The sequence below is a fragment of the Podarcis filfolensis genome, assembly GCF_964270895.1.
Source record: "Podarcis filfolensis genome assembly, chromosome: 2".
Lineage (NCBI taxonomy): Eukaryota > Metazoa > Chordata > Lepidosauria > Squamata > Lacertidae > Podarcis > Podarcis filfolensis.
The window spans coordinates 67,243,671-67,270,086 of NC_139605.1; the positions used below are offsets into that span (position 1 = coordinate 67,243,671).

General features: G+C 43.3%; 1 protein-coding gene across 3 annotated transcripts; it reads left to right on the plus strand.

Moving 5' to 3' along the window:
- Positions 1 to 1,153: 1,153 nt before the first annotated feature.
- Positions 1,154 to 26,259, plus strand: VDAC1 (voltage dependent anion channel 1). Of its 3 annotated transcripts, XM_083600167.1 has the most exons (9): positions 1,154 to 1,821; positions 12,421 to 12,490; positions 13,556 to 13,605; positions 13,762 to 13,914; positions 14,011 to 14,063; positions 21,364 to 21,591; positions 22,172 to 22,322; positions 24,496 to 24,553; positions 25,257 to 26,259. In XM_083600167.1, exons 1-9 carry the CDS (start codon positions 1,723 to 1,725, stop codon positions 25,346 to 25,348), a joined length of 954 nt encoding a protein of 317 aa, XP_083456293.1. In that variant the 5' UTR covers positions 1,154 to 1,722; the 3' UTR covers positions 25,349 to 26,259. The 3 variants fall into 3 exon arrangements, with proteins under 3 accessions (XP_083456293.1, XP_083456295.1, XP_083456294.1); XM_083600169.1 differs by lacking the exons at positions 1,154 to 1,821; positions 12,421 to 12,490; positions 13,556 to 13,605; positions 13,762 to 13,914 and adding an exon at positions 17,609 to 18,427 and having other exon boundaries at positions 14,011 to 14,495; positions 20,224 to 21,591; XM_083600168.1 differs by lacking the exons at positions 1,154 to 1,821; positions 12,421 to 12,490; positions 13,556 to 13,605; positions 13,762 to 13,914; positions 14,011 to 14,063 and adding an exon at positions 17,609 to 19,707 and having other exon boundaries at positions 19,899 to 21,591.
- The last annotated feature ends 157 nt before the right edge of the window (positions 26,260 to 26,416 follow it).

Here is a 26,416-nt window from a genome sequence, read left to right on the forward strand (position 1 = left end):
ATAGGTTTCCAGGCAGAAGTTGATCATGGTGAGGGTTTGCCAAATGTGCCTTCCTCTTAGCTCATTTCTCCCTTTTGTCCTGAGTTTGTGTTTCTTTTTTTGTTGACTTCCTCTATACAAACATGGTGAAAATATGGCCCTTCCTTCCCACTCCCACTAGTCATCTACCACCTGAGGAATTGTCACCATTTTCTTTCCCCTATTCCAGTCCCAAGGGGAAGAGCTGCCATTTAGTAGTAGAGAATCTGCTTTGTACACAGAAGGTCCCAGGTTCAATCCTCAACATCCTCTAGGTAGGGCTGTGACTGGGAGAGAGACTCCCTGTCTGAAATCCTGGAGAGACACTGTCAGTGTGAATAATACTGAGCTGAATGGAACAATGGCTTGATTCATCTACTCCAACCCCCTGCAATGCTAAAGCATTCGAGACAGATGGCCATTCAACCTCTGCTTAAAAACCACCAAGAAAGGAGAGTCCATCACCTTCCGAGGGAGTCCTTTTCACTGTGGCTCTTAATGTCAGGAAGTTCCTCCTGATGATATCATAGCTACTCCCCATCATTTGATGGCCAGTACTAATGTGGTGGGTTCCTGTATGCACTCTGTCTTCTTGTGTCTATATGCAGGGCTCCCATTGTCTCCAAGACTTTCAGATATTCCTTGTGCTCATCTTGTGGGCTGCCCACTGCGAGAGCTGGACGCTGGTCTAGAGCAGGGATTGGCAACTTAAGGCCCATGGGCCACAAGCGGCCCACAGGGGTCATTTAACCGGCCCACAAGCTGCCCCCGAACTAAGCCGCCTGCTCAGCGAGTCCCCGCGCGCTGCACTAAATCAGCGGGGACTTGCTTCTTTGGCACCGAAAATTGCGTCCGTGTATGCTCAGACGCCGAAAAACACATGTGCGCAGACACAGATGCCAGAAATCGCATCTGCACAGATGCAGATGCTGAAAATTGCGTGCACTCTTACACACGCGATCCGGCCCATGTAGGGGTCTCCGCTGGAGTAAACTGGCCCAGGCGAGGTAAACCTTGCTGACCCCTTGTCTAGAAGCTTCACTGGCCTGATTCAGCAGATGCTGCTTACGTTTTTTGGACAGCTCCCCCACCGGGCATTCTTGGCATGCATTTTAGCATATCCGGAATTCACACCAGCCTTCCGCTGCCTACGTGCGAACGATCCTCACGGATTATCTGGTGTAGCGATCTCTGCTCTCTGGCTTTTAACCGATTTCTAGCTGTTTCGAGTGTTCTATTCGCTTGGAGACTTGTGTGTGTAAAGCGAGGAATAAATGCTGATAAAGACCGCCATTCCTGAGCGAGAGCTCCGCTTGGAAGCGAGGGCCACCGATTTCAGTTGGAGACGAGGCATTTAACACCACCTCCTCGCCGCCCCGTCTCCAACTGCAGCAGCGGCCGGGGCAGAAAAGGCGAGGCGCTAAAGCTGAACGATCCGGCGACTCCGCGGGCGCCCGCCTCCAGCGTCGCGCTCGGCAACCACCGTGCGGCTTAAGACGCGAGAGACGCCGCCCTTGGCTCATTGGCCGAGCCGCTCCCTTCGCCCGGAAAGCCCAGCCCCGCTTCTTCTGCTATCCCCCCTCCCGTCCCCGGCGCTCAGCCTATCCGCGGCCGGCCAGCGTCCGACGGCGGCGCAGTCACGTCCTTCTGCTCGGCAGGGAGGGTCCGTCTGCCTGCCTGCCTGCTGCCCGTGGCTCTCCCGCGATGCTGGCCTCGGCGCCTGCAAGATCCGCCCCGTTCCACGCCGCCGCCGCCCCTCCCGCCGCTCACCAGAAGCCTTGCTGCGGCCACGGCAAAGACACGGTAAGGCGGAATCAGCCAGATCGGCCGCTACGGGCGGCGCCGGGGCTGCTTGCCAGCCTCTCTCCGGGCCGCCGCAGGGATCGGGAGGGAAGGCGAGCCGGGGCAGGCGGCCTTGGCGCGGCTACTGCTCCCCTGCCCGCCGCAGCCGGAGAGAGAGATGCTGGGGGAAGGAGAAGGCTTTGCGCCACTGCAGGCCTGGGAGGTGGCCGTCGCGAGGATGGCGAGGAGAAATCGCCTTGCCCTCCAGCGCGACCCCTGGCGCCTTGCCCTTTCTATTTCAAGGCCGCGAAGGCTGTCTGATCGGCGCGCCGCCGCAGGCCCCGGAAAGCCCTGGACGAGGCCGCCTCGCTTCGCCGCCGCGGGCGCCAGAAGCCCTTTCGCGGGCCTCCCTCGTGCGCATCTGCTTCCCATCAGACCTCTTTCCGCCTCTCCATCCTTCCCTCCCAGAGGTGCCCGGCTGGCCCTTGGAGACCTCTTCTTCCAAGCCAGCGCCATCTGCGTGCCAGCCCATCCCCGCCGGGGGCTCCTGGAAGACGGGGACGAGGGGGGTCTGCCGCTCCCCTTCACCCCGCGCTCAGCAGCACCGAGCTGTAGGTGACCTCTGTGCGCGAAGCGTGCTTCGCGCCGACTCCATGTGCTCTTCTTCCTCGCTGGAAAGGCCTCGAGCTGAATGCTCCTTGCGTTCCTGGGCAGCACATACCCAAGTAGTAGCGATGCCAGATGGTGTGACCCCGGGGTAGGCCACAGACACGGTAACGTGGGCTTGGCAAGGTCTAGATGCAGCGCACAGGTAGCAGTGTCGTCGCCTTTCCTGGCTACCTGTTAGTGGGTGCTGCTTCCCTCCAGTTTCCTCTTTTCAGGTTCCTCCCTTTGACCTCTAAATGCCCCTAATGCCCTTGCGTGTTCTTATATCTGCTGGATGAAGGCAAAAGTTCAATGGGCGGAGAACATGGAGTCATGAGGTTTTGCCCCAAAGGGATGGGTGTATTTGAATGTCTTCAAATGGATGTAGATAATTCTAAAGGAATGTCATTTTAAAAATAAATAGCAAGGGTTTTTCAATATTCATGAGCATGGCTACATCAAATTCCACTGTCTGCAATGGGAAATACCTTCATTCTCAGATTGATTTTGATGTGTTTCAAAAGGGCTATCTGAATGTGACCTGTTTTTGCAGCTGATTTTTGCAACCATTATGGCTGGATGCAGATTGTATTTGTTGCCCTAGGCAGAATCCTAGTGCCATTCATAAGGCCAATATAGCTGCTAAGTAGATAGAATTCTACAGTATAGATATACATATATCTAGCAAATAGACAGTTAATTATACGTGGGATATTTCTAACTTTCCATGTATACTGTCACAATCCTTTTTGTTTGTAATAGAATTAAACACAATATTAACTACTAGCACAAATTCAAAGCCATTGACAACCAAATGTATGGGGATAAAACATAAATGTGTGTTTTGAAAATGTGCTTTGGTATTGAGCAAAACTGACACATGACATCCAATTCTAAACATGCTTTTAAAAGTACATGTGAGACTAATGTTTCTTTCACACTTCAGTATGGAATTGTGATTTTTTTTTACATGACATGCTAAATTTCATTCACACCAGTGGCTACAGTGTTCATTGGACAGTGTTGCTACTCCCTCATCCTTTCTGCACATGTGTGCTTCTGTTCCAACTTGATTCCCCTGTGAAAATGGTAGGAAAAATCTGTATGCTAATTACCACCTCTAATTTCATCATTTTACTCCTTTTTTGTTTTTTGTTTAGTGGGGTTGCAAACAGATTCTTTGTCAAAAGCAATGCAGAGAGTTAGCACCAACTTTCAGATACATATGAGACATATGTCCACAGGTTCCTGATTTGGCAGGTGATAACATGTGCAGAAGTCAGATGTCCTCAGCTGGTTCAGGTTGACTGACTGGAAATCCAAGGGATTGAAGGCTACTGCATGAAAGAAGCATGTACACTATCATATGTAAATATTCTGGCTTCCAGTACAGGTTTTCCAGACAAGTGTCCAAGGAGCAAAACAGACTCATGTAGCCATTCACATATTACATTTAGCAGATACTGATCTCAGTGGGAAGTTACACTGAGGCTATTGTTTTTCAGTTGCTCCATTTGCATATGCCTCTGCTCTTTTAGCAAGGCATATACTAGTGATGTGCTTTACTTTTTATATAATTATTTCAATAGAACTGTTCATGTGTGGGCAACATTGGTGAAATCTTCTCCAAGATGCCCTGTTAAAAGGCTTCCCAGCAGTTTTCATAAAGTCTGTAGCAGAAACAAAGCAACACATTTAAAAAGACACCTAGAGGCAAAGTAAGAACAAAATCTAATTCTTAAAACACAAAAGAAGAAGGTGTTTTCTTTCCAAACGTGAGCTTCTTGCAGAAATGATACACTTGGGCGCATCTGTCATTCCTGTTCTCCTCCCGTATCTTTGTCCAGCTAGGGGGTGGAGTCAGAACTGAGTGCTCACAATGCTGCATTCAGATCTTGATATGAAAGGTACATCAAGATTGCAGGATGGAGATCACTAGAGAGAAGGCAAAGAAAATCCTCAAATGCACAACATAAAAGCACAGAGCCAGAGAACTGTGCACTCACTGTCCTTTTACCACCTAAGGAAAGCAGGAGCTGAGTGCAAACTGTTTCTCACCAAGGAACATTAGATGCAAAAGGCGAGGATTGGTAGAAGTCAGAACTGACTGAGGGTAGCAAAGATGAGATAGACATGACCTAGGTGACAGTGGAGATACAGTGGTACCTCGCAAGACGAATGCCTCACAAGACGAAAAACGCACAAGACGAAAGAGTTTTCCGTTTTTTGAGTCGTTCCGCAAGACGAATGGGCTTGCTTCGCAAGACGAAACGTCTTGCGAGTTCTTGCAAGTTTGTTTCCGTTTTCTTAAAGCCGCTAAGCCGTTAATAGCCGCTAATAGCCGCTAAGCCGCTAATAGCCGTGCTTCGCAAGACGAAACGCATTAATTTCGTCTTGCGAGGCACCACTGTAAGATAAAGCTAGCGTTGTTAGGAATGGGTTGTGTGTGTGTGTTTATATAGACATATGGGAGGGATGGTGGCTTGATATATAAAGAAGAAATTTGGTCCATTTTGTTTGTTGTTTATTGAAATGTTTTAAAAAGATACAATGAAAGAACCCCCCTCCCCGATTCCCAGCTATGCAGTTAGTGATAACGGACAGGTAGCATTAAATCTGCAATGTCCCGTTTTTCTCCCTGCCCCATGCCTTTCATGTCATTGATGTGTCAAGTTCTGGGACTTAAATAAGGCACAATTTACAGTTACTACATATATTGATTTGACTATTCTGGTAATCAATTTTTTACAATGGAAAAAAGATTAAGAGAGAGAGAGATAAAACAAATCAGTGTTGGTGGTGCAGGGGGAGCAAAATCCGTCTTTTCAGTCTGCAAAAGATTCCAATAAATTATGTGGGATATTTTGAAATGTATATTCCACCCTTCTTTTAATATAATGTATTATTGCTTGTGAGCTGCAAGATCTAAGAGGTCTTTCATCAGGAGACTTGGCCACTTTCCACTTCTGCAGTCTGATACGTTTGGCTCTGACTTCTGTGGTGGCCACATCTCTGTGCTTTAGACATTCCCTATGTAAAAGGTATGGATTCCAGCCTATAATAGTTGGTAGAAATTCCTCTGAAATAGGAAACATTTACAGGTGACTGAACAGAACCTCATACAGTGTGAACAATTGCTTGGGCACCACTGGAGTATGTGGACCAAGTTAGCTGATGTAGGATTTCTTCCTCAGTGGGTTATGTATCTAGTTTGAGTCACTAAAATGGCTGCTAGCCATCATAGCTATGCTCTGCCCCAGTGGCTGGAGGCAGTAATGCTTTTAAAAACCAGTTGCCTGGAGCCACAGGAGGGGAGAGTGTACTTGTGCTTGAATCCTGCTTGTTGGTTTCCCATAAGCATGTGGTTTGCCACTGAGAGAACAGAATGCAAGACTAGATGACCGTTGGCCTGATCAAGCAGGCTCTGATGTTCTTATGTAAAAATATTATCAGCAAATGAGTAGCAAGGCATTTTCCTACCACTTCTGTGTGGTCAGGTCAAATCCCATGCAAAATGTCACTTCAGTCAGTATGACTGTGAAGTCTGCGTGTGGGTTAGAGCTGGAATTTTATGGAGGTTTGACTGTGGAGCAGGAAGTCAGAACAAATATTAGTCTCTTGAATCACCTTTGTATTTAGTAATATGAATGTGTAAATCTTACTGAGGCTGATATCATTCATGTTCTATGGGCTGAAGGGCTTAGGTTTGATTGCTTTCTGCACCTGTTCACACAGTAAGTCGGGGAGAATAAGGTAGGAATCAAAGTATGTAGAAATTCTTTGCTTACAGTAGCTTTGTGGCAAGGTGTGCTACCAGTGTTTGAAATTGGTCATGCGCCAGCCACATTTCCCAGCTGGCTTTTGACCACTTGCAACCAAGTGAAGATGGGCTGTTTTCACACACTAATACCCCATCCTGTAGAATTCTATCAGTTATATTTTATCTGCACAATTGGAATGAATTTCTGGAATCAAATTGCTTTCTCTGTGCAGCCTGAGCAGCAGCAGTCACCATTAAGGAAAAAAAGGTTGGAATGGCCCTCTTATATGTGACTGTCCCTGGATCAAGTCAGTTTTCTTATTTAAGTTCTCAGAGCTCTTAACCTTGCTCAAGGTTGACATCTGAACTAGCCAGATGTTTAACTGAGACTCAATCACAGTCAGTCCATCATTTGAAAAATAAGACATCATTTGAAAAATAAGAGCTGTCTTACCCCAAAATAGCAACTAGACATTCTGTTTTGGCTACGGCAATCTTGGTTTAAGAAGCCATTTGGCACCTAGCTTATATATCTGAGTTTCTAACACTGTGTGCTACATCTTGTTTGGGGGGGGGGGTTACTGCTAACCAGCAGCAAGGAGGTGATCAAATGCAGCAAGGAAAGCTGAATTACTTGGAGAAAAACACAATATTATGTGATTAAGACCAAACCTGAAAACTTCTTTGTACCAAGCTCCTCCTATTGGGATGGATTGCCTGAGTACCAAACACTGTGTCAAGATCAGCCCTGACATTCTGTAGCTGCTGGTACCTTAGGATTCTGCCACCGTCTCCAGATTCCATGAAAATGATACATTACTTGTTACTCTTTAACTCTTTTGATGGGGGTTTAAAGTCCATTCCTCCTGCCTGGCTGGGGTGTGTGGTGGCGGCAAGCGATCTGGGGGTCAGGTAGCAGTGAGGGGGTCAGCAAACTTTTTCAGCAGGGGGCCGGTCCACTGTCCCTCAGACCTTGTGGGGGGCTGGACCATATTTTTGAAAAAAATAATAATGAACAAATTCCTATGCCCCACAAATATCCCAGAGATGCATTTTAAATAAAAGGACACATTCTACTCATGTAAAAACATGCCGATTCCTGGACCATCCGCAGGCTGGATTTAGAAGGCGATTGGACCAGATCTGGCCCCTGGACCTTCGTTTGCCTACCCATGCTGTAGCTGGTGCAGAAGCAGAACCCACAGTTTCTGTACCAGCTGCAGAAGAGGCACTAAATAAGGGCAAGAGAGATGGATCAGCAGAAAGTGGCATGAAGATGGGTGCTAAGACAGAGGTTGACCAAAGCTGGAACTAAGACTGCCTAATGTACATACAGTTTCCTGCTTGGCAGGGGGTTGGACTCGATGGCCCTTGTGGTCTCTTCCAACTCTATGATTCTATGGTTTTCACTGCAGAGACTGAGAAGTGTATTCTTATCTATTTCATAAAATTCATATGCCACCCGGTTGTGAAACAACAACACCTCAAAGCTGCTTATGAAAGATAAAACAGTTAAATCAAGAGAAATTTGCAACTATACTTTAAAATATACAAAAGTTAAAATACTAAAACACCTTAAAATGATCTTAACTTTCTAAGCTTGGTCTCAATAGGCAGGGAGTTCCAATGGGAAGGTGCTGCCACACTGAACAAATGAGTTCTTACAAATGCAGAACAGGCATTATGTGGCACTCAGTAGTGCTGCTACTGCACCCCCCCCCCCACTTAGTCAGAGGCACTTTGCCTTCAAATGCTGGTTGCTGGGAATCACAAGTTGGGAGAATGCTCTTCCACTCAGGGCCTGATTCTGGGCTTCCAGTGGGTACCTGTGCACTGTGAGAACAGGATGCTGGACTTGGTGGGCTTTTTGCCTGATTCTGCAGGGCTTTTCTTGTGCCCTTAAAATAAGATATGAAAAGTTTTTGTTTTTTTTAAGACAGCAAATCATTCCTTTTGGTTTAAAAAATGAATTGTTCCATGCCCAAGGGTCCAGAACAATTTCAACTTGTCATCCCTTTGTGGCTATGCAGACTTGTATTTATTTTTAGAGAAAGTTCTTCTGCCGTTTTGTTGGTGCTGACCTTTAAAGCCTTAAACGGCCTCAGCCCAGTATACCTGAAGGAGCGTCTCCACCCCCATCATTCTGCGCGGATGCTGAGGTCCAGCTCTGAGGGCCTTCTGGTGGTTCCCTCGCTGCGAGAAGTGAGGCTACAGAGAACCAGGTAGAGGGCCGTCTCTGTAGTGGCGCCCGCCCTGTGGAACGCCCTCCCATCAGATATCAAGGAAATAAACAACTACCTGACTTTTAGAAGATGTCTGAAGGCAGCCCCTTTTAGGGAAGTTTTTAATGTTTGATGTTTTATTGTATTTTTAATATTTTGATGGAAGCCGCCCAGAGTGGCTAGGGAAACCCAGCCAGATGGGCGGGGTGTAAATAATAATAATAATAATAATAATAATAATAATAATAATAATAATATCTTCAGTGCTAGGGATATACAAGAACAAACTTACTTTTCTTTTAGAGGGAGGCTTCTTAACCCGAGTATGAAGGAACTCCAACCTATTCCTGCCAGGTGGTGTTTCCTAAAACAATTAGCTTCTAAAGCTTGCTACCTAACTTTGCTTCCACAACATCTTTTAAAAATGTAATAGTCCTATAAATTGCAGAATCATGAGGTGGGACAACAGATGCCAGAGTTTAGTGTTGCTAAGTCAGGAGTGCTTAACACTGACTTGCATTTTGTCCCAGCTATTTCAGTCTTGGTGATATCCTTGAACAGGGATTGAGTCATGTGATAGCTTTATCATCTTCAAGGCTGGGATCAGACACTGACATGCAGTTTCACTTATGACCCAGTCGGAGTTCACATTCTGAGATCCCAGAACTGATATATAGGGGCATTTACAGGCTGCCCTGTTAAGACCCCGCAGCCCCACTCATTAAGCTCGTTGAACTTTCAACTTGCGGAGCCTGACAGTTGTCTTTGAGCTACCGCAGACCTAAAACGACTGATCAGCTCTTGCACAGAGGAAGCAAGTCACTTTTCCTCCCCTTGATGATTCATATCTTAATCGGGGTTAACCACAGAAAAAACACTGTGATACTGTCTGTTTCAGACACCTGATCCCCTGTGAAGTTAATAGTTGCTTAGAACTCAATTCTCATTAGATGCAGGATTATCTTTTAATATTCCTTAATTTCAGTAATTGCATAAGATGGGATTTAGACACTTCCCACTGTTTCATAGGCATAGTTTAGACTGCTGCATTAAGCCGGCATGTCATGATCGATTCATCACACAGCCATCGCTGACGTTTCCCGTGCTGTGGTGTCTTGCTTGAAAAACCCCGGAGCTGATCCTGGTGACGTAGCTTTCTTCAGTGCTGCCTGCTGGAGTTTTAGAATGGATTTGTAGCCAGTTGGAATAGAAGTTGTCCTGACTGATATCTGTCACATCTGAGCACCACGAAAACATCATTAAGGATGTCAAGGAGCTGTTCCAGGTATTGTTTCCTCCAGCTCACACTAGTATAGCAGTGGACAAGTACAGCACTGGAGAAGGAGGCCTAGGAAGACAAGCTCCTCTGAGAGGAATTTTCTGGTTTTGGAGCAGAGACAGTGCTTGCCACATGGAAAGATGCACGCAGATCTAGTCACTCCAGACAGCTGTGGAATCTTGAGAGGTCCCTTCTCTGACCTAGTGCTCATATTCAGGTCAACAGCTTTTGAGATCTGTTAATGTTTCATGGCTCTCTTTTAGTCTTTCATAGTGACACATATTGAATATATCAGGGGTCAGCAAACTTACCGCGCCTTGGGCCGGTGTCTCCAGCGCCGATAGCATGGCAGGGCGGGGGAGCGTGTGCCCATATGTGTGCGCACACGCTATTGCTGGCGCACTTCTGGGTCGGAGGAGCACCGGAAATAGCTTGTGCGCATGTGCATGGGCCTCCCTGACCTGGATGTGCACCGGAAATAATGCTTGCGCATGTGCACAAGCTATTTCCGGTGCTCCTCCAACCCGGAAGTGGGCAGCCGTTCAGCGCACGGCTAGTAACAACGGGTGGTGGCAGCGGGCAGAAGGGGTTGCCGCGGGCCGGATAAACGAGTCCCACGGGCCTTAGTTTGGGGACCTCTGGAGTATATGCAGTGGCGGAGGAAGGGAGGGTGCGGGCTGCCCCAGGTATCATCAGCGAGGGGATGTGACAAAATGACAAAAATGAGTTTTTTTAAAAATGGGGCTCACAAAACTTTTTAGTTCAGTCAACAAATGTAACAAAATGCGGCTGGCACTGGGTGCCACACCGCGGGGGCTGGCACTTACCGCGGGGCCTGCAGTGTACCCAAGCCACGCGTCTCTCCTGGGAGTGACGTGGTGGCTTGGGCGCCTGCAGGCTCTGCGCTGCCTGAAACGGCTGCTTGGGGCTTGCGTCTGCCCTCCGCCTCTCCCTCAGCTGCCCTACAACTGAAGGGGAGGTGGCGGAAAGGCTCCACGTAGCACCCCCCTGTCCCCATGGGCGGCTTGCCCTGCCCCTGGCTGCAGGATGCGTGTGCCGCACCAGGCACCTGAGTGGCTAGTTACGCTGCTGAATATATGATTCTTGGCCTTCGGGTCTTCCATTTTGCTAAAGATCTGATTAGTCGAGGAACATCCATTTTAAGTTTACTGAGTTGGGTGGCAGGCTTGGAGCACCCTGGAGACGGTCACAGAATAGTTAAGTTAGTATCACCTGGGGTTTGTATCTCTCAATCAGTGTACCCTAAGAATGTTGACTATGTCACTAGACCAGAAAGATTCTTTGTAGCTTGTTTTCTAGGTTTGCTTGGTGTAGTAGTTGAGCCAGAAGAGACTCTTGAGACTCTTGACTTATCTAAGAGTAATATCCAACTCTGGCATGCAACAGCTTGTTGCACTTAGCGCTTCAGGCTGTGAATAACTGCTAAAGTACCTATCTGACACATGTGCTCTGGCAGTTCTCTTGTAAAAGCAAATTGCTTCTGGTCTGGAGCCAAAATAAGCAACAACTTAGTGGTGCTTGCTCCAAAAGGGTTTAGGGACACGCACCATTTGGTGTTCAGCATATCCTTACTTTGCGTTCTACTTTTTAGTGGAATTATGGTAAATCATTCTGTCTGTGAAATATGAAATAGATCCTCAATGCCTGTTGCTTACTGGCAAAATAAATTATTTTGTATAAAGCTTCTAACCTATGGTGTGCAGCTAGTAGTATACTAATGGATCTTCTAATCCATTTAAGAAATGAGGGTGGAATCTTCGGTTTCTACAATAAACAATCCTGCACCATGTGTAATGCGTCAGATAAGGCATAAGGCACTGTTGCATATTCATCTGGGTGAAGAGTAGAAGATTTAAGGGCTCATGAGTTTGGCCTGTTGTGGTTATTGCAAGGCAAGTCTACTTATGTGTAACATACTGGCCTTGCAGGAGAAGAGCAAAGGTGCTTTAAAATGTCATTTCATTGAGCTCAATTATAAGATTTATTAACCTCATGTGGTTATAGACTTGATTGCTATGAAATGGATCTCTATAGTTCCTGTTCTTAAAGAATGATTGTTTTTAGAATAACTTTTATGTATTGACATTTAAAAAGGTGCTGGATCCAGATCCTAATATTGCATAGCTTTGATGGCTTTGTTGCTTTCATCATCTGTTTCTGATGGATGGTTTGGGCTTCAAGGCTAGCTGGAAAAGAGAATAAAAATGCTTAAATGATACTACCTCCTTCCTTTGTGGAAAGATTTAGAAGAAGGGAAAACATAAATAGTGAGCTCTATATTGGGGGTGGGGGGGAGAGGAGAGAAGTTGTTTTTAACTCAGCAGATTCAGAGTGACATGTTTCACATGCACCTGGCAGTCCAGGTCATTGTGATCTGTTCATGTTTTTAAAGATCAAGAGGTAAATTAAAGTCCCAGGATTTTTCTTCTTGTCCAAATTTTCTTCAATATATGTTTTTAGGTGATTCAACATTACAAATAAAGGTCACGGCAAACTCAGCTCTGTTCTCGATTGTGGGGTTTGTTTTTATAGTGACCAGTGAGAGGGCATCTCGGTGGTGTAACATGAAAAAGGCTGTAATTGGTCCGCTTTTTGGTTAATTGGTGGCTGGACCTCTGGAATGACCAAAGCACCGTGGTGTTTGGATTCTCCACAAAACCATAACTCAAATGTCTTTAATCTTTTTTTGGCAGAAAATGGCTGTTCCCCCTGCTTATGCTGACCTAGGAAAATCTGCTCGAGACATCTTCACCAAGGGATATGGTAAATATTGCCACAAGGAAATGGGTGGTGTTTCACTGGTTATCTGGGTTGTTGATTTCAAGGATTTCACACAACTATAATTGCAGTTTCTGGCCAGTTGTGTGTGTTATAGATCACAGTCAATATACATAGATCAAACTGTGCCCTAAGAATAGGTCTTTCCCAGTATGCACTAGCTTCTGGGCATCATTTAGCTCACTTAGTAAACCTTGTGACTAAAGATGCACTGGACTTCTCTGTCCGTATGTATTTATGAGTAAAGCTCATGTCTTTCAAGGTGTAAACTGCAGCAGAGGGATGCAAAGAATAGTTCTCGGATGTAGCTCCCACTTTGTAAAAGCCTATCTAAGCCCATCTAACTGTATATCTGGAGGCAGCGTTGGCAATTGTGTATTTTTAAATTGTTTTTCAGTGGCAGAGACAAGGGGAGACATGTCCCTTTTTTGACCAGACTGAATTAACAGTTTTATCCAGCTGCTGTCAGCCTGAGTAATCAGTCTTGTCACTTTACTCTGCAACCTGTGGAAGGGAATAAATTTGGGCCAAGTCCCAGCTACCTTTGAATTTGTGTACTAAAGATGGTGTTGTGCATTTGGGCCTTTACTTTGGAGTATTTATTTCAGCAATTTGCCTTCTGATCCTTTGAAGAAAACTGTTTGTGTTCTGTTAAATATATCATGGAATCATGGCTCTCATCATGTGTTTCCCCATTATTCATTTTATTTATAGCCTATCTTCCAGTATTGCCTCACAACACGAATTAAAACAGATACAACTGAAAACACACCAATCAATAGAAATATATAAAAATGCTGCTCAGTTTACTTCTTGCAAGAGCAGCAAAAGTTTATTATGTTTATGCTGATTGTCCTGTAGCTAGATAATATATTATGTGAATATAATCATATCCCAACTTTCTGCAAGCTGCAGAAATTAGTGTAGCTTCTTAAATGCTTTTCTTCCTGCACAGAAGACTTCCATTTTATGAAAGTTCAATCAGAATCTCTGCTTGCCTCTGCCCCAGATGGTTACTGACATCATTCTGGCTTATTTATATTTTCTCAGGATTTGGCTTAATAAAGTTGGATTTGAAAACAAAATCTGAAAATGGACTGGTGAGTAGAGAAAGACCAAACATGATTTTTTCATGTCATTTTAATTGACACTTCCAATAAAGCTACCAGTCTACTTGGACAGGGGCCTGTATATTTTTCTAACTCTGTAAGGTGACTTTGTGAAAAACAAATTTTCACCCTGCATTTTGTCCTTAGGAATTTACAAGCTCAGGTTCAGCAAATACAGAAACAACCAAAGTTTCTGGAAGTTTGGAAACCAAGTACAGGTGGACAGAATATGGCTTGACATTCACAGAGAAGTGGAACACAGACAACACACTAGGCACAGAGATAACTTTAGAAGATCAGGTGAGTGTTACACTGAAAGATGGCAGTTTTTCAACTCTTTAAGCAGTCATCCTTTTAAACTATAAATGCAATTGGTGAATTTCTTTTTCTGTTCAGCTTGCACATGGACTGAAGCTGACCTTTGACTCCTCATTCTCTCCTAACACTGGGTAAGGAGTGGGTACATTCATACAGTAGAATAACCTTTTTGTTGCTGTTAGTTGCCTGCTTAATTTGCTTTATCTTTCCAATCTGGGCTGCATTAGTGATTATCCTTTGTGTCTGAGCATCTCTCCCCTTTTCATGAAGGTCTTTTCTTTTTGCAAACTTAAGTGTGGTGCTATTTAAAATAGTTATTCACTTGAGCCAGTTGTCATAACTGCTGCTAATTTTGGCCTAAGATGCACATGTGGGTCTTATAAATGCAAAATACATCTTCCAACAGCCTGCAGTGCAAGGTCTGTTTAGTGCTACTTAACAGTGTCTCACTCTTTACCACTAAGTTGTGCTGCTTGGGACGCCTCGTCTTCCCCTGCCCCAGCTGGATTTCTGGTCTCCCTTCTTGCAGGCTGTAACGCTAGATGCCTTTGGTTGGATGAAAGGTTTTTTTTTTTTTTTCACATTTAATTTTTTATTACTTGCATCAAGAAAAAGATTAAACAAAAGAATTATCTACACACACATGAGCTAATAAAAATAGAAATCATACACAATCATACACCACTAAAGAGAAAAAAAGTAAGAACAGAAGAAATATAAAAGAAAAAAAAAAAAACTTAATTTTCACATTTACTCCTTCTTAAATTAACACTTTCGGGACTTCCTTTAGCTTTCCCGACAATCATTCGAAATAATACTTTAAGCTACGCATTTCTTAGTAAATATTGTCATTATACTTTTTTATATTTATTTCTTAATATATACTATTCATTATTCGTTATACATTATTTGTACTCCTATTATCTTCAAACAATAACTCATATTCACTTACAGTGCATCTCTAAATCCCCTTAGCGTTATTTTCCCTTGACTAATAAGTTCCAGATAATCCACATACTTTCCCCAATCCTTGGTAAATTTTTGGTCTCTTATGTATCTTACTTTACCTGCAAGTCTATCCATTTCCATGTAATCTAGTAGTTTAGATCTCCACTCCTCTACCGTTGGTATTTCCTGTCTTTTCCACATCTGAGCAAGCATTACTCTTGCTGCTGTAACTGCATAGTACACTAGTTTACAATCTTTTTTCTTTATCTCATGGCCTAACATGCCTAATAAGAAAAGTTCTGCTTTCTTTGAGAACGTATATTTTAAGATCTTCTTTAATTCTATATAAATTTTTTCCCAGAACTGCTTCACTATTCCACACTCCCACCACATATGGTAGAAGGAACCCTCACTAACCCTGCATTTCCAGCATTTATTATCCACCTTATACATCTTTGATAATTTCATGGGTGTTAGATACCATCTATAAAACATCTTCAATACGTTCTCCTTTATCATTGTACAGGCCGTAAAATTTAATCCTTCATTCCAAAGTCTTTCCCAATCTTCAAATAGTATACTATGTCCTACGTCCTGTGCCCAGCGAATCATCACACATTTAACTTCCTCATCTCCTAAACTCCAGTCTAACAGTATCCTATACATTTTCGAAACAGTTTTCTCTTCTTTATTTATAATCTCCATCTGAAACTTGGATTCCTTCTCTCCATAGCCTCTCTCTTTAAGATCTTTCTTAAACATCTGATTCACCTGGAGATGGTGTAGCCAATCGAAAACATACTCTTTGACCTGATCGTATGGTCGGACCTTCCATTTACCGTCTTCTTTAATTATTAGCTGATTATATCTTGCCCAGTTACTTCTCATATTAATAGCCTTTACGCACATTACTTCCAGAGGTGAAAGCCAATGTGGCGTTTTTGGTTCCAGCAAGTTTTTATATTTTTCCCAAATTTCAATTAGTGGTCCTCTAAAAATATGATTTCCAAACCCCCTGTGTATCCTCCATTTTTCCCGCCATAAATAGGCGTGCCAGCCGAAGTTGTTGTCATGACCCTCCAAATCCAATAACTCCCTATTCTCCAACTTTACCCAGTCCTTAACCCAACTTAGGCAAACCGCCTCATAGTATAACTTCACATCCGGCAATGCGAAACCTCCCCTTTCTTTTATATCTGTCAATAATTTAAACTGAATCCGCGGCTTCTTTCCCTGCCAGATGTATCTCGAGAGCGTTCGTTGCCACTCTTTAAAAATTCGGCTTCCTTTAATTATTGGGATAGTTTGAAACAGAAACATCAACCTGGGTAATACATTCATCTTAATTGTGTTAATCCTGCCCCAAAATGACAGTTTTAACCTCCCCCATATTTCCAAGTCTTTTTTTATTTCCCTCCACGTCGGTTCATAATTATTTTTAAATAAATCTATGTTCTTAGGTGTTATCCAAATACCAAGATATTTCACTTTTTTGACTACCTCTATTTGTGTTTGCTGTTGAATTATTTCTGTGGTTTTCTGATCTAAGTTTTTGCTTATTATTTTGGTTTTACTCTTATTTAATTTGAACCCTGCCACCTCTCCAAATTGCTCTAATTCTTTCAATATTTCTTCCATTGCAGTTGTTGGTTCCTCTGACATTATTACAACATCATCCGCATATGCTCTGATCTTGTATACATTCTGTCCGACCCACACTCCTTTTATTTTTTGGTTCTGCCGTATAGAATTTAATAGGACTTCCAATGTCATTATGAACAGAAGCGGGGAGAGCGGGCAGCCCTGTCTCGTTCCTTTTTGTATCTTTATCTCTTCTGTCACTATGTTATTAATGATCAATTTGGCTTTCTGGTCTGTATATATAGCTTTTACTCCATTAAAGAAATCTTCCCCCACCTCCATATATTCTAAATTTTTCAGCATAAAGTCCCAAATGACATTGTCAAATGCCTTTTCGGCGTCTACAAACATCATTATAGCTTGTTTGTTAATCCTAACAGATAAGTACTCCAACATATTGATTATATTCCTTGTGTTGTCTCTCATCTGCCGACCTGGCAGGAATCCTGCTTGATCTCTGTGAATATTTTCTGATAACAACCTCCTCAACCTTCTCGCTAGGATCCCTGCAAAAATTTTATAATCTATATTCAGCAGTGAGATCGGTCTATAATTTTTGACCTGGGTTAAATCCGCGTCCTGTTTAGGAATGAACGTAATAAATGCCTCCCTCCAAGTCTCTGGGAGTTCTCCTTTCCTTAGAATATTATCCATAATTTCTTTCATAGGTCCCATCAATACAGTTTTCATCTCCTTATAATAACCTGCAGTAAATCCGTCTGGACCTGGGGCTTTTCCTCTCTTTAGCTCTTTTATTACATCTTCTATTTCATCACTTCCTATTGGGGTATTTAGTCGTTGTTTTCCCTCCATTGAAATTTTCTGCACCCCTTTGTCCCTCAGAAATCTTTCTATTCTCCTTAAATTAGTTCTCTCCCTGTTAGAGTATAGTCTTCTATAGTAGTCATGAAACTCTCTCCTAATTTCTTTGGGGTCTGTTTTCTCTTCCTCTCCTACCTTTATTTTATTTATTGTACTCCGTTCCTTCCTCTTTTTTATTTGCCAGGCAAGCCATTTGCCTGATTTATTTGCAAACTCAAAGTTTTTTTGTCTTAATTTTTTGATATTCCACTCGGTTGGATGAAAGGTTTCAATGCTGTGGTTGTTTCCTCCATGTTATGTGGGCCAGGAGGATTAAGCAGCTGGGAGATTATACGTACTTAATATTTCTGTGTGTGCGTCTTCATTTTTATCATCCTTTCTAAATGCTCCTGATGTCAGAATGTTGTGCAGCTAAAAGTAGTGCATTGCATTTCTAGTAATCAGGGATGCATTCATTAGGTATGGTGTCCCTTTCCTGAGTTGTGGATGTTCAATCTCAGAATGATTACTGAGTATCTGCTCCATAGCCTCCAGATTTGGCTTTGCAGCATCATTACAAACTCAGGTTTTACTAGCAGTGCTTACCTGGATGGGAATAAAAAATGTAAAATGACAGAGCACCTTTGCTAAAAGTACCAGGGGTTAATGTGGCATCCACCTTAGCACTGATACAAAGCTCTAAATCAGAGATCTACTAAAATTATTAAATTAAATAGATTCTTTTAATTACTGGTGTGATTTTAAAATGTCCATTTGGGGAACTAGCCATTTTAAGACCCAATTTAGACATGGTGTTAAATGCACCTCTTGGTTGTTGCATATTTTTTTGTTTCAAATTGGGGTGTGTGTGATTCGATTTGGGGACTGCGGAATGTAGGAAAGGAGTGGTTTCACTCCTTCCTCCTTCACCATTGTGCTAAATAAAATTCCTCTCTGCAGAGCTGCTATTCACCCAAGACACAGGGAACATTGATTTTCATCAGAACCACAGTGGCAAAGAAAAGAATCGCCTCCCCACTCCGACATCACAGTCCTGATGAAAACTGGTCTCCCTGTACTTGCCATTAGCAATGAAAGGACAAAAGTTGCCACAGCATGTTGTGTGTTTAGTGTTGCATTAAGTGTGGCCCTTTGCAACCCAGTTTCAGAAATTGCATTTTCAAAACAGCTGAATTACTGATAGCAGAGTGAGGAGGTAAGACACAGAGGTAAGACATCTTAAAGGCAGGTAAGACACAGAGCCATAAATCCCCTTTCCAAGTGAGTGGGTATTGAGAGGAATGCTTGTGTGGACTGGACTCCAGTGACAGGTAATCCTTTCCGCTAGGAGTCCTCCATTCTGTCTCCATTCTTGCCTTCCTGCTGCCTCATTGGTGGCACAGCAGAAACCACACAAGGGAGTGATAAACCTCAGTCCTGTCATTCCCTTGGTGCAGGTGTCTGCAAACTTTGACTGACCTTCATAACCAATCAAAATGTCACCACCAGCCACACCTCTCCCCTGACCTGGTACCTTGGAGCACCTCTGAAGCTCAATATGAGGTCAAAGTGTCTGTAACATGCCCTGGGGGCCCCCACTGCCCCCAGTATTAGACAAGCCTCTCCGGGCATTGTCCGGTGTTGTGCTCCCCCAGGATGGACATCAATCTTCATCCCAGAGCACTCAGCGACACAGGTCAGATGATCCTGTGTATGCTATTAATCAGCAGAGTCTGCAGTGATGACTGGAAGCATGAATGTGAGCTTTCTTAGATTTATTTTGCAATATTTACAGGACAAATCATAATGGCGTCTGCTCTCTTCTTCAGCAGCAGACACAGAGAGAAAAACACAGTGTAACAGCACAACATAACAGAAGAGATAAGATGTAACTTCCATCCTCAGACTTTCCCAGCTCGGGAAAGTAAACACAGACATGTGACTTACCAGTCATATATCAGCAACAGAGGAGTGATTTGCTAACACAAAGGAGACCCCCCCCACCTTTCACATTGGGATGGGATAACCTGTCCCTGATTTCTGCAGAGGTGCTAAGGAAAGCTGTACAGAGGACCCTGGCTTCCTGCATGTTGGGATAACACCCCAGCGTAGCCACTGGCCAGTGGGGAAAGATGCTGCTCTCCTTTTATAACTGGGTCCCTTGATGGAGTTTGGGAGTTGAAAGAGAGGGTGTGTGACATGCCTGGCAAAGAAAGCTGGGGAATGGCTAAGGAAGTTTTCCCTGTGGCTTCCAAGCAAGACCGCAGGGCGGATGGGAAGAGAAGAAGGCAGCTTTCCTGCGATGCTAGTTGGGACTGTTCAAGACTGTCCCTTTCTCCATCAGTGCTACACAAGCATCCTTTGGGGAGGGAGTATAGTTCAGAGGTACAGCCTGTGCTTCACATGCAGAAGGACCCAGTTGAATGCCCAGCACCAACCTAATGGTCTAAGGCAGCAGTTCTCAACCTGTGGGTCCCCAGATGTTGCTGGACTACAACTCCCATCATCCCTGATCACTGGTCATGCTGGCTAGGAATGATGGGACTTGTAGTCCAACAACATCTGGGGATCCACAGGTTGAGAAACACTGGCCTAAGGGTCTAAGTATAAGACTGTTTCCTATGTTCCTTGCATGCACAGCAACTCCAGCTAGATCAGATAACAGGTAATGGGAAAGTGCTACCTGAGACTCTGATGAGCCACTGCCAGTCAGTCTAATCAGTTCTGGGTTAGATGGGCAAATATTCTAGCCTAATATTATGTTTCCTGCCCATATAAAGCTCCTTAAAAAACACACCACACTGTTCAGGAGTTACAAATGTCAGATCCGCATGTCCTTTCAATTAATCCCAGGGAAAATGGAGGCAGGCCAGCATCCCTTGAATTAATTATGTGGTTAAGTGACACCATTTATATAAATGAAGTAGTGAAAGTGTTGCTTGACAAGGACTGGTGTGCGTTACTGATAGCACCTGCCTTCAGTGAACCTTGAACTGTGATCTCTCGAGGTGGCTCTGATGTTTGCCTCTTCTCCAAACTTGAAATGGAGGCACCGATATGTGAAAGAGGGATATGTCTGCTGATTAATGTAGCAGTTACCCTCCTGGGGTGCATGTCATGTCGAACCACGAGCTGTTACACCTGGGGTTTCGGTCTTGGATCATCTCAGTGTTCCCATTGGCTTCAGTGTGAATATCCAGGTTAAAATAAGGCTGAAGGAATTGAGAGGAAATAATGTGGTTGATTAATAACAGGTGAAAAAGTAGGTCCTTAATTTAACCAGCATGTGGAAGGGTGCCTGGTGATAAAGGCATTGCAAGTAAAATGTTTGCCAACCATCAGTTTTGAGTCAATATCTTCAGGTAATGTTCCAAATAATTTTCCTAACCTACTGCATTGATCATTAGTCTCCTGTATTGAAATAGTGCAGTGCCTATTTCAACAGCTCAAAACAGGACTGGTTGCTGGTTAGAATCATAGAATTGGGACCTCAAAACCATCTAGTTCAGTGCCCTGCTGATGTAATAAATTTGTTGCTGTAGTTTCCATGTTAGGTGGCCATCCAGTTTTTGCTTTAAAATCTCTAATAATGGAGAGGCTGAAAAAATTGGCCTACTTGTTTCAGACACCAGGTGCATGATGAGGTAGCATCTTAAGATAGCTTATGCATGGTGACTATAGCCTGTCAAGCGGCTCAGCATACAGAGAAAGAGGTTAATTTGTGTTGGCAGTCTCCATGCTACCGTTAAAGGTTTCTGGTGGTGGCAAGAACATAAGAGAAGCCTGCTGGATCACGTCAATGACTCATCTAGTTCAGCGTTCTGTTCTCAAAGTGGCCAACCAAAATGCCTCTGGAAAAACCACAAGCAGGATCTGAGCACAAGAGTACTTCCCTCCTGTAGTTTCCAGCAACTGATATTCAGAAACATTTCTGTCTCCAGCTGTGGAGAATGCATGGGACTGGTACATAGCAGCGAGGGGGAAATAGCTTTAGAATGCATGATTTAAAATGAATACTATAAAGCACGGTTTTCCTTTTAGGAAGAAGAATGCTAAAGTCAAGTCTGGATACAAGCGGGAACATATCAACTTGGGCTGTGACATGGATTTTGACATCGCTGGTCCTTCAATACGTGGTGCCTTTGTCTTTGGTTATGAAGGTTGGCTGGCTGGTTACCAAATGACTTTTGAGACTGCTAAGTCCAGAATAACTCAGAGCAATTTTGCTGTTGGTTACAAGACTGACGAATTTCAGCTTCACACCAATGTGTAAGTACTGGCAAGACTGCATACTGGGAAAGTGTTGTAAGAAAAAAAAATCCTGTCAAGTTGGTGAAAAGGAAGGTGGAACTGTTTCTTTATCAATAACTTGGATGCTTTAAACATCACTATGTGCTTTGGTAGGAGGAAGATTGTATTTTCACTTATCCAAATTTATATTTATTCAGATATATAGGACCTTCCAGATCATTTCTAAATCCAGATCTCCAAAACCCAGATGAAGGGTTTGGAGACCGGGGTTCAGAAATGATTTGGAATGGATGACAGACTTAAGTTCACACTAGTGTATTGAAGAAATAAAAAATGTGGATGTTGTTAATATATTTCCTTCATGTGTTTTTTTAAGCACCATATACAATTGATTGTAATTTAGACTGCCCTTCATCCTGTAGGATCTCACAGTGGTATACAAATGATGAAAAGCTAAACAATATAAACATTAAAAAAGTAAAAGCGCAGCATCCAACCATTAGAACAATTCAGCAGCAAATCATAAACATAACCATGCCTAGGCTTGCACACTTCCCACAAATGACTGTACAAAAAAGTATGAAAAATGTTCTTACAGGAATGATGGCACAGAATTTGGAGGTTCCATTTATCAGAAGGTGAATAATAAGTTGGAAACTGCCGTCAATCTTGCTTGGACAGCTGGAAATAGCAACACCCGCTTTGGAATAGCTGCCAAATATCAAATTGACCCAGATGCATCTTTCTCTGTGAGTAACATGTGGACACTCATTTTCATTGAGATTTATTCTGTTACAGAAGTTGACTGCTTAATTCTCCTGGAACTCCAAGACCATTTAACAGAAGCAGCTCAGCAGGTGGGGTGGAACAGCTATGCCAGCTTCCCAGCAGGTGGGTTTCTGTTGCTTCCTGCAAAGGGCAAGGTGGTGGGGAGGTTGGTGCAGTGCAAAAGCACCAGCAGAGCCAGTCCTGCACTTCTGCCAATGCACAGACCTTCCTGCTGCCCTCGCTTCCCCTCCTGGAGAGCAACAGCAACCCATCTGCTGGGTCACCTACCTCACTTGGTAATCACTGCTTCCTCTTGCTTCACGTATCAAGCGAAGTCCAGGCAAGGAAAGCAGCCCTGAGAGAAAAGCGACACTTGCACCTCAGCACCTCTCATTAATACAAATTCTTTTTTGTTTCCATTTGCTTTCCCTTTAACGTCACCTTTCTTGATTTATTTCCCCTAGTTATTCAGCTGTATTAGATACATTGGGTGTTAACAACATGGACTCGTCGATAAGAAACAAGAAAACAGATTGTATCTGAGCAATACAGCTTTGTAGATCTAGCACTTTGCCTAGTTACTCATAGTGAGTACCTGTAACTACCACCACCACATGTCTTCTCACTGCTGCTGGGCAGAGATGTGTATGCAGCTGCCGTAGCTTCACTCAGTGCTGTGCTATGGCACTGAATTTTGGTGTCATGCAGGGCGCTGCTGATATTTGAAAGCCCAAAGTCTGCCACTGGGCAAGAAGGAGGAGAGGGCCTTCTCGGTAGTGGTATCCGCCCTGTGGAATACCCTCCCATCAGATGTCAAAGAAATAAACAACAACCTGATGTTTAGAAGACATCTGAATGCAGTCCTGTTTAGGGAAGTTTTTAATGACTGATGTTTTAATGTATTTTTAATCATTTGTTGGAAGCTGCCCAGAGTGGCTGGGGAAAGCCAGCCAGATGGGCAGGGTATAAATAAAAAATAAATTATGATTATGGTTATTATTAATTTGCAGGGCCACATGTCCCCTATGCCTGACATATAGGGTTGTGTCCAATGTTAGTTCTACTCTGAGTAGCCCCATTGAAATGAATAGACATGGCTAACTTAAGCCCATTAATTTCACTACTCCATGTAAAATTTAATTGGGTACAACTCATTGCTTGACAATCACATCTGAGTCATAACATTTTTTAATTTTTATTTTAAATCTCTGCACCTGAAAAAAACTCAACATTTTCCTTCCTGGGGATGTTTTATGGTGTTTTTAATATTCTGTTGGAAACCACCCAGAGTGGCTGGGAAAACCCAGCCAGATGGGTGGGATATAAATAATAAATCATCATCATCATCATCATCATCATTAATTATTATAGCCCCACATGTAGCCTCAGTAGCACAGGATATGGTGGCTGTGGCTCTATCCTGCTCATTCCACTTGTGAACTGACATGGCCCCACTGGGGAGGGCAATGGGGACGGGCAGTAGAGGCATGAGGGCAGGGTGAAAAGCAGGATCCAATAGGCAATCAGAGCTGTGGTAGAAGTTGACGACCCCTTTCATTAATTATTTCCTTGGTTGGAATAATGCATGACGCACCTGCAGTAGCTATTCTGGAGAGTGGAAAGCGAGGGCTCTCCTGTTCAAGGCCAGCCTTTCCGTATTTTGGCTGCAGTATAGAGGCTGACTGGCAACTGGATGACTTGCAGAGAGCTTTTAAAATGATTCCTGGCAGCAAAACATCATGCTTAGCCTTAGGTTCAAATTTATAAATGGGTGGGGTAGGGTATAAGTTTCCATTTGCTTTCCTTTTACACTGGCAGCATGCCAACATCCTAAGTTCATTCTACTTGTGCCATTTGAGCTGCAAGCCACAATATTGTACTGATCACCTGGAGAAAACGTTTGTTCAGCAAAAGTAAAGAGTTTGTTAGGAAATGCATGAGTAGTCTTTTGCACATTTAGCTGACGGGGATGGGCAGGGCGGGGGGAGACCTGTTGAACTCAACAAGATCTGCGTTTTCAAATAAACATCTACATGCTTTCCGAATTCCCAATTTCCTTCCCCTGAGCGAATAAACTGTCATTTCTGTTTTCCACAATTCTTTTTATGATCTGCAACAAGAACTTTGAAAGATATCTTCACTTTTGTTTTTCAGGCTAAAGTGAATAATTCCAGTCTGATTGGTTTAGGATATACTCAGACTCTGAAGCCAGGTACGCATGGAATAGAATTGTATTCGATTCTGCTGACCTTTTCTGTCCAAATGGTTATGGTAGAAAATGACATGCGTGCTTTTGTTGTATGCTTGTGCTGTGTGGAAAGCCTGATTATTCTTCAACCCTAGTGATCAATTCTTTCAGGCTTTATTTTTATCTAAATTTCAATTCTTGTGAAGGCGACTGAATGCCACTCCATCTGATTTTTATATTTTTTCCTGTACTTCCTCAGATACATTGCCACTACAGTGCCAAAAACATTAAATCTAAATTGACAGAAAAAGCTGATCAGTCTATGTAAGAATTATGGATAATTGATCATGCTTTATTGTAGTCATTTGCTTGGATCAAATCTAAAATACTAAAAGAGGGTGAGTCAAAGGACAGTGTTGCTAATGCTTGACGTCACATGGAATGGCGAGCAAATAGCTTAGTGAGGTTTCTTGGTAGTTGTATTGAAGTTTTGGAACCACTGTCCTATATCAGGAAAGTATTGATTAACCCTTTATATCCATTGTATGTCTAGTTCTCATGCATCTTTCAGATAGGCTTCCCATATGACCAGAATTTCCCAGACATAGCCAGAACACAGCAGTCGGAAACTGTGTCTGGGCAGAAATCGCTGTCAGATTGTATGCATTGCCCTTATGTTCCTAAGTATGAATGCTCATATCTTCTCTCTCCCTGTTTTGCTATGCAGGTATTAAATTGACATTGTCAGCTTTGTTGGATGGGAAGAATGTCAACGCAGGTGGCCACAAACTAGGTCTAGGACTGGAATTTGAAGCATGAAAGAAGGAATTGTACCACCGTTATTTCTGGTGATTAATTCTGAAATACTATACAGCATAGATACCTTCCGAATTTAGTGTACTTTTCAATGTTTTATGTCTGGGATGCAATTATTGCCATGTGTCAGTCATGTTGAACCTGGTTAAAGAAGGCTAAGCTTCAAAGTGTGTGTTTTCAGAGAAGGCCGGTGATGATTTTTTTTCTCCAGTTCCAGGCCTTTGGGGGAATGTTGCTTATTAGAACGCCATACTTACCAGCTATTAATATGAAGGCCTGATTCTTGTCTTGAACCTTTTTCTTAAGATAATGCTTCCTGAAATGGTTGAAACATTTGGAATTCATGCTATGAGAATGCCAATCCATCCAAGTGCTCGGGAAGCTCCTTTTCCTGTCACTTGAATTAGCAGGCTTTCATTCTGTGATGGAGTGTTCAAATTTGTCTGATAAGGGGCTGCTCAGGCAGATGCATCACACACGTTTAAGTCTTACTTAGTTCTCCCTCCTACACCTTCAGCTCTCTTCCTACACCAACAGCTTGTCCTTGGAGTGCTTTAGAGTGTTCACTTCGTATAACTTTGGCGTGTAGAAAGTTTGATGTGACTCAGCCAACACCACTTAAAAATCACACCCCCTGTTGTGGTTCTTTCCCTTGCACTCATTATGGAAAAGCTTGTACAACAGAGCCATAAGCAGGGAAGTCTTTTGTAACTGTAATCACCTAGTGACATTGCATTAAACAAGATGGATTTTGTTTCTATCACTTCTTCTCTCTCTTTTTAGCAGTTTAATGGTTACATCTTCAGTCTTCCATCTTTTTTTTGTGTGGCATTAGACCCCAAAATGCTGTACTGGACACCACTTAAAATGAAACAAACAAGCAAACCCAACTTGAATAAAACATTGAAACTTCATCTCTAATTGTGTCTGTTTTCCTAAATGGTTTAGCATCCCCATCTGTGTTCTTGCAAAACGCAATGGCTACATTTCTCTTGACAACCTATAGGTGTTTCCCCCCATCTGTTGTAAGACAGAACAAACAGGTGAGTGAATATCCCAGTAAAGTCCTCA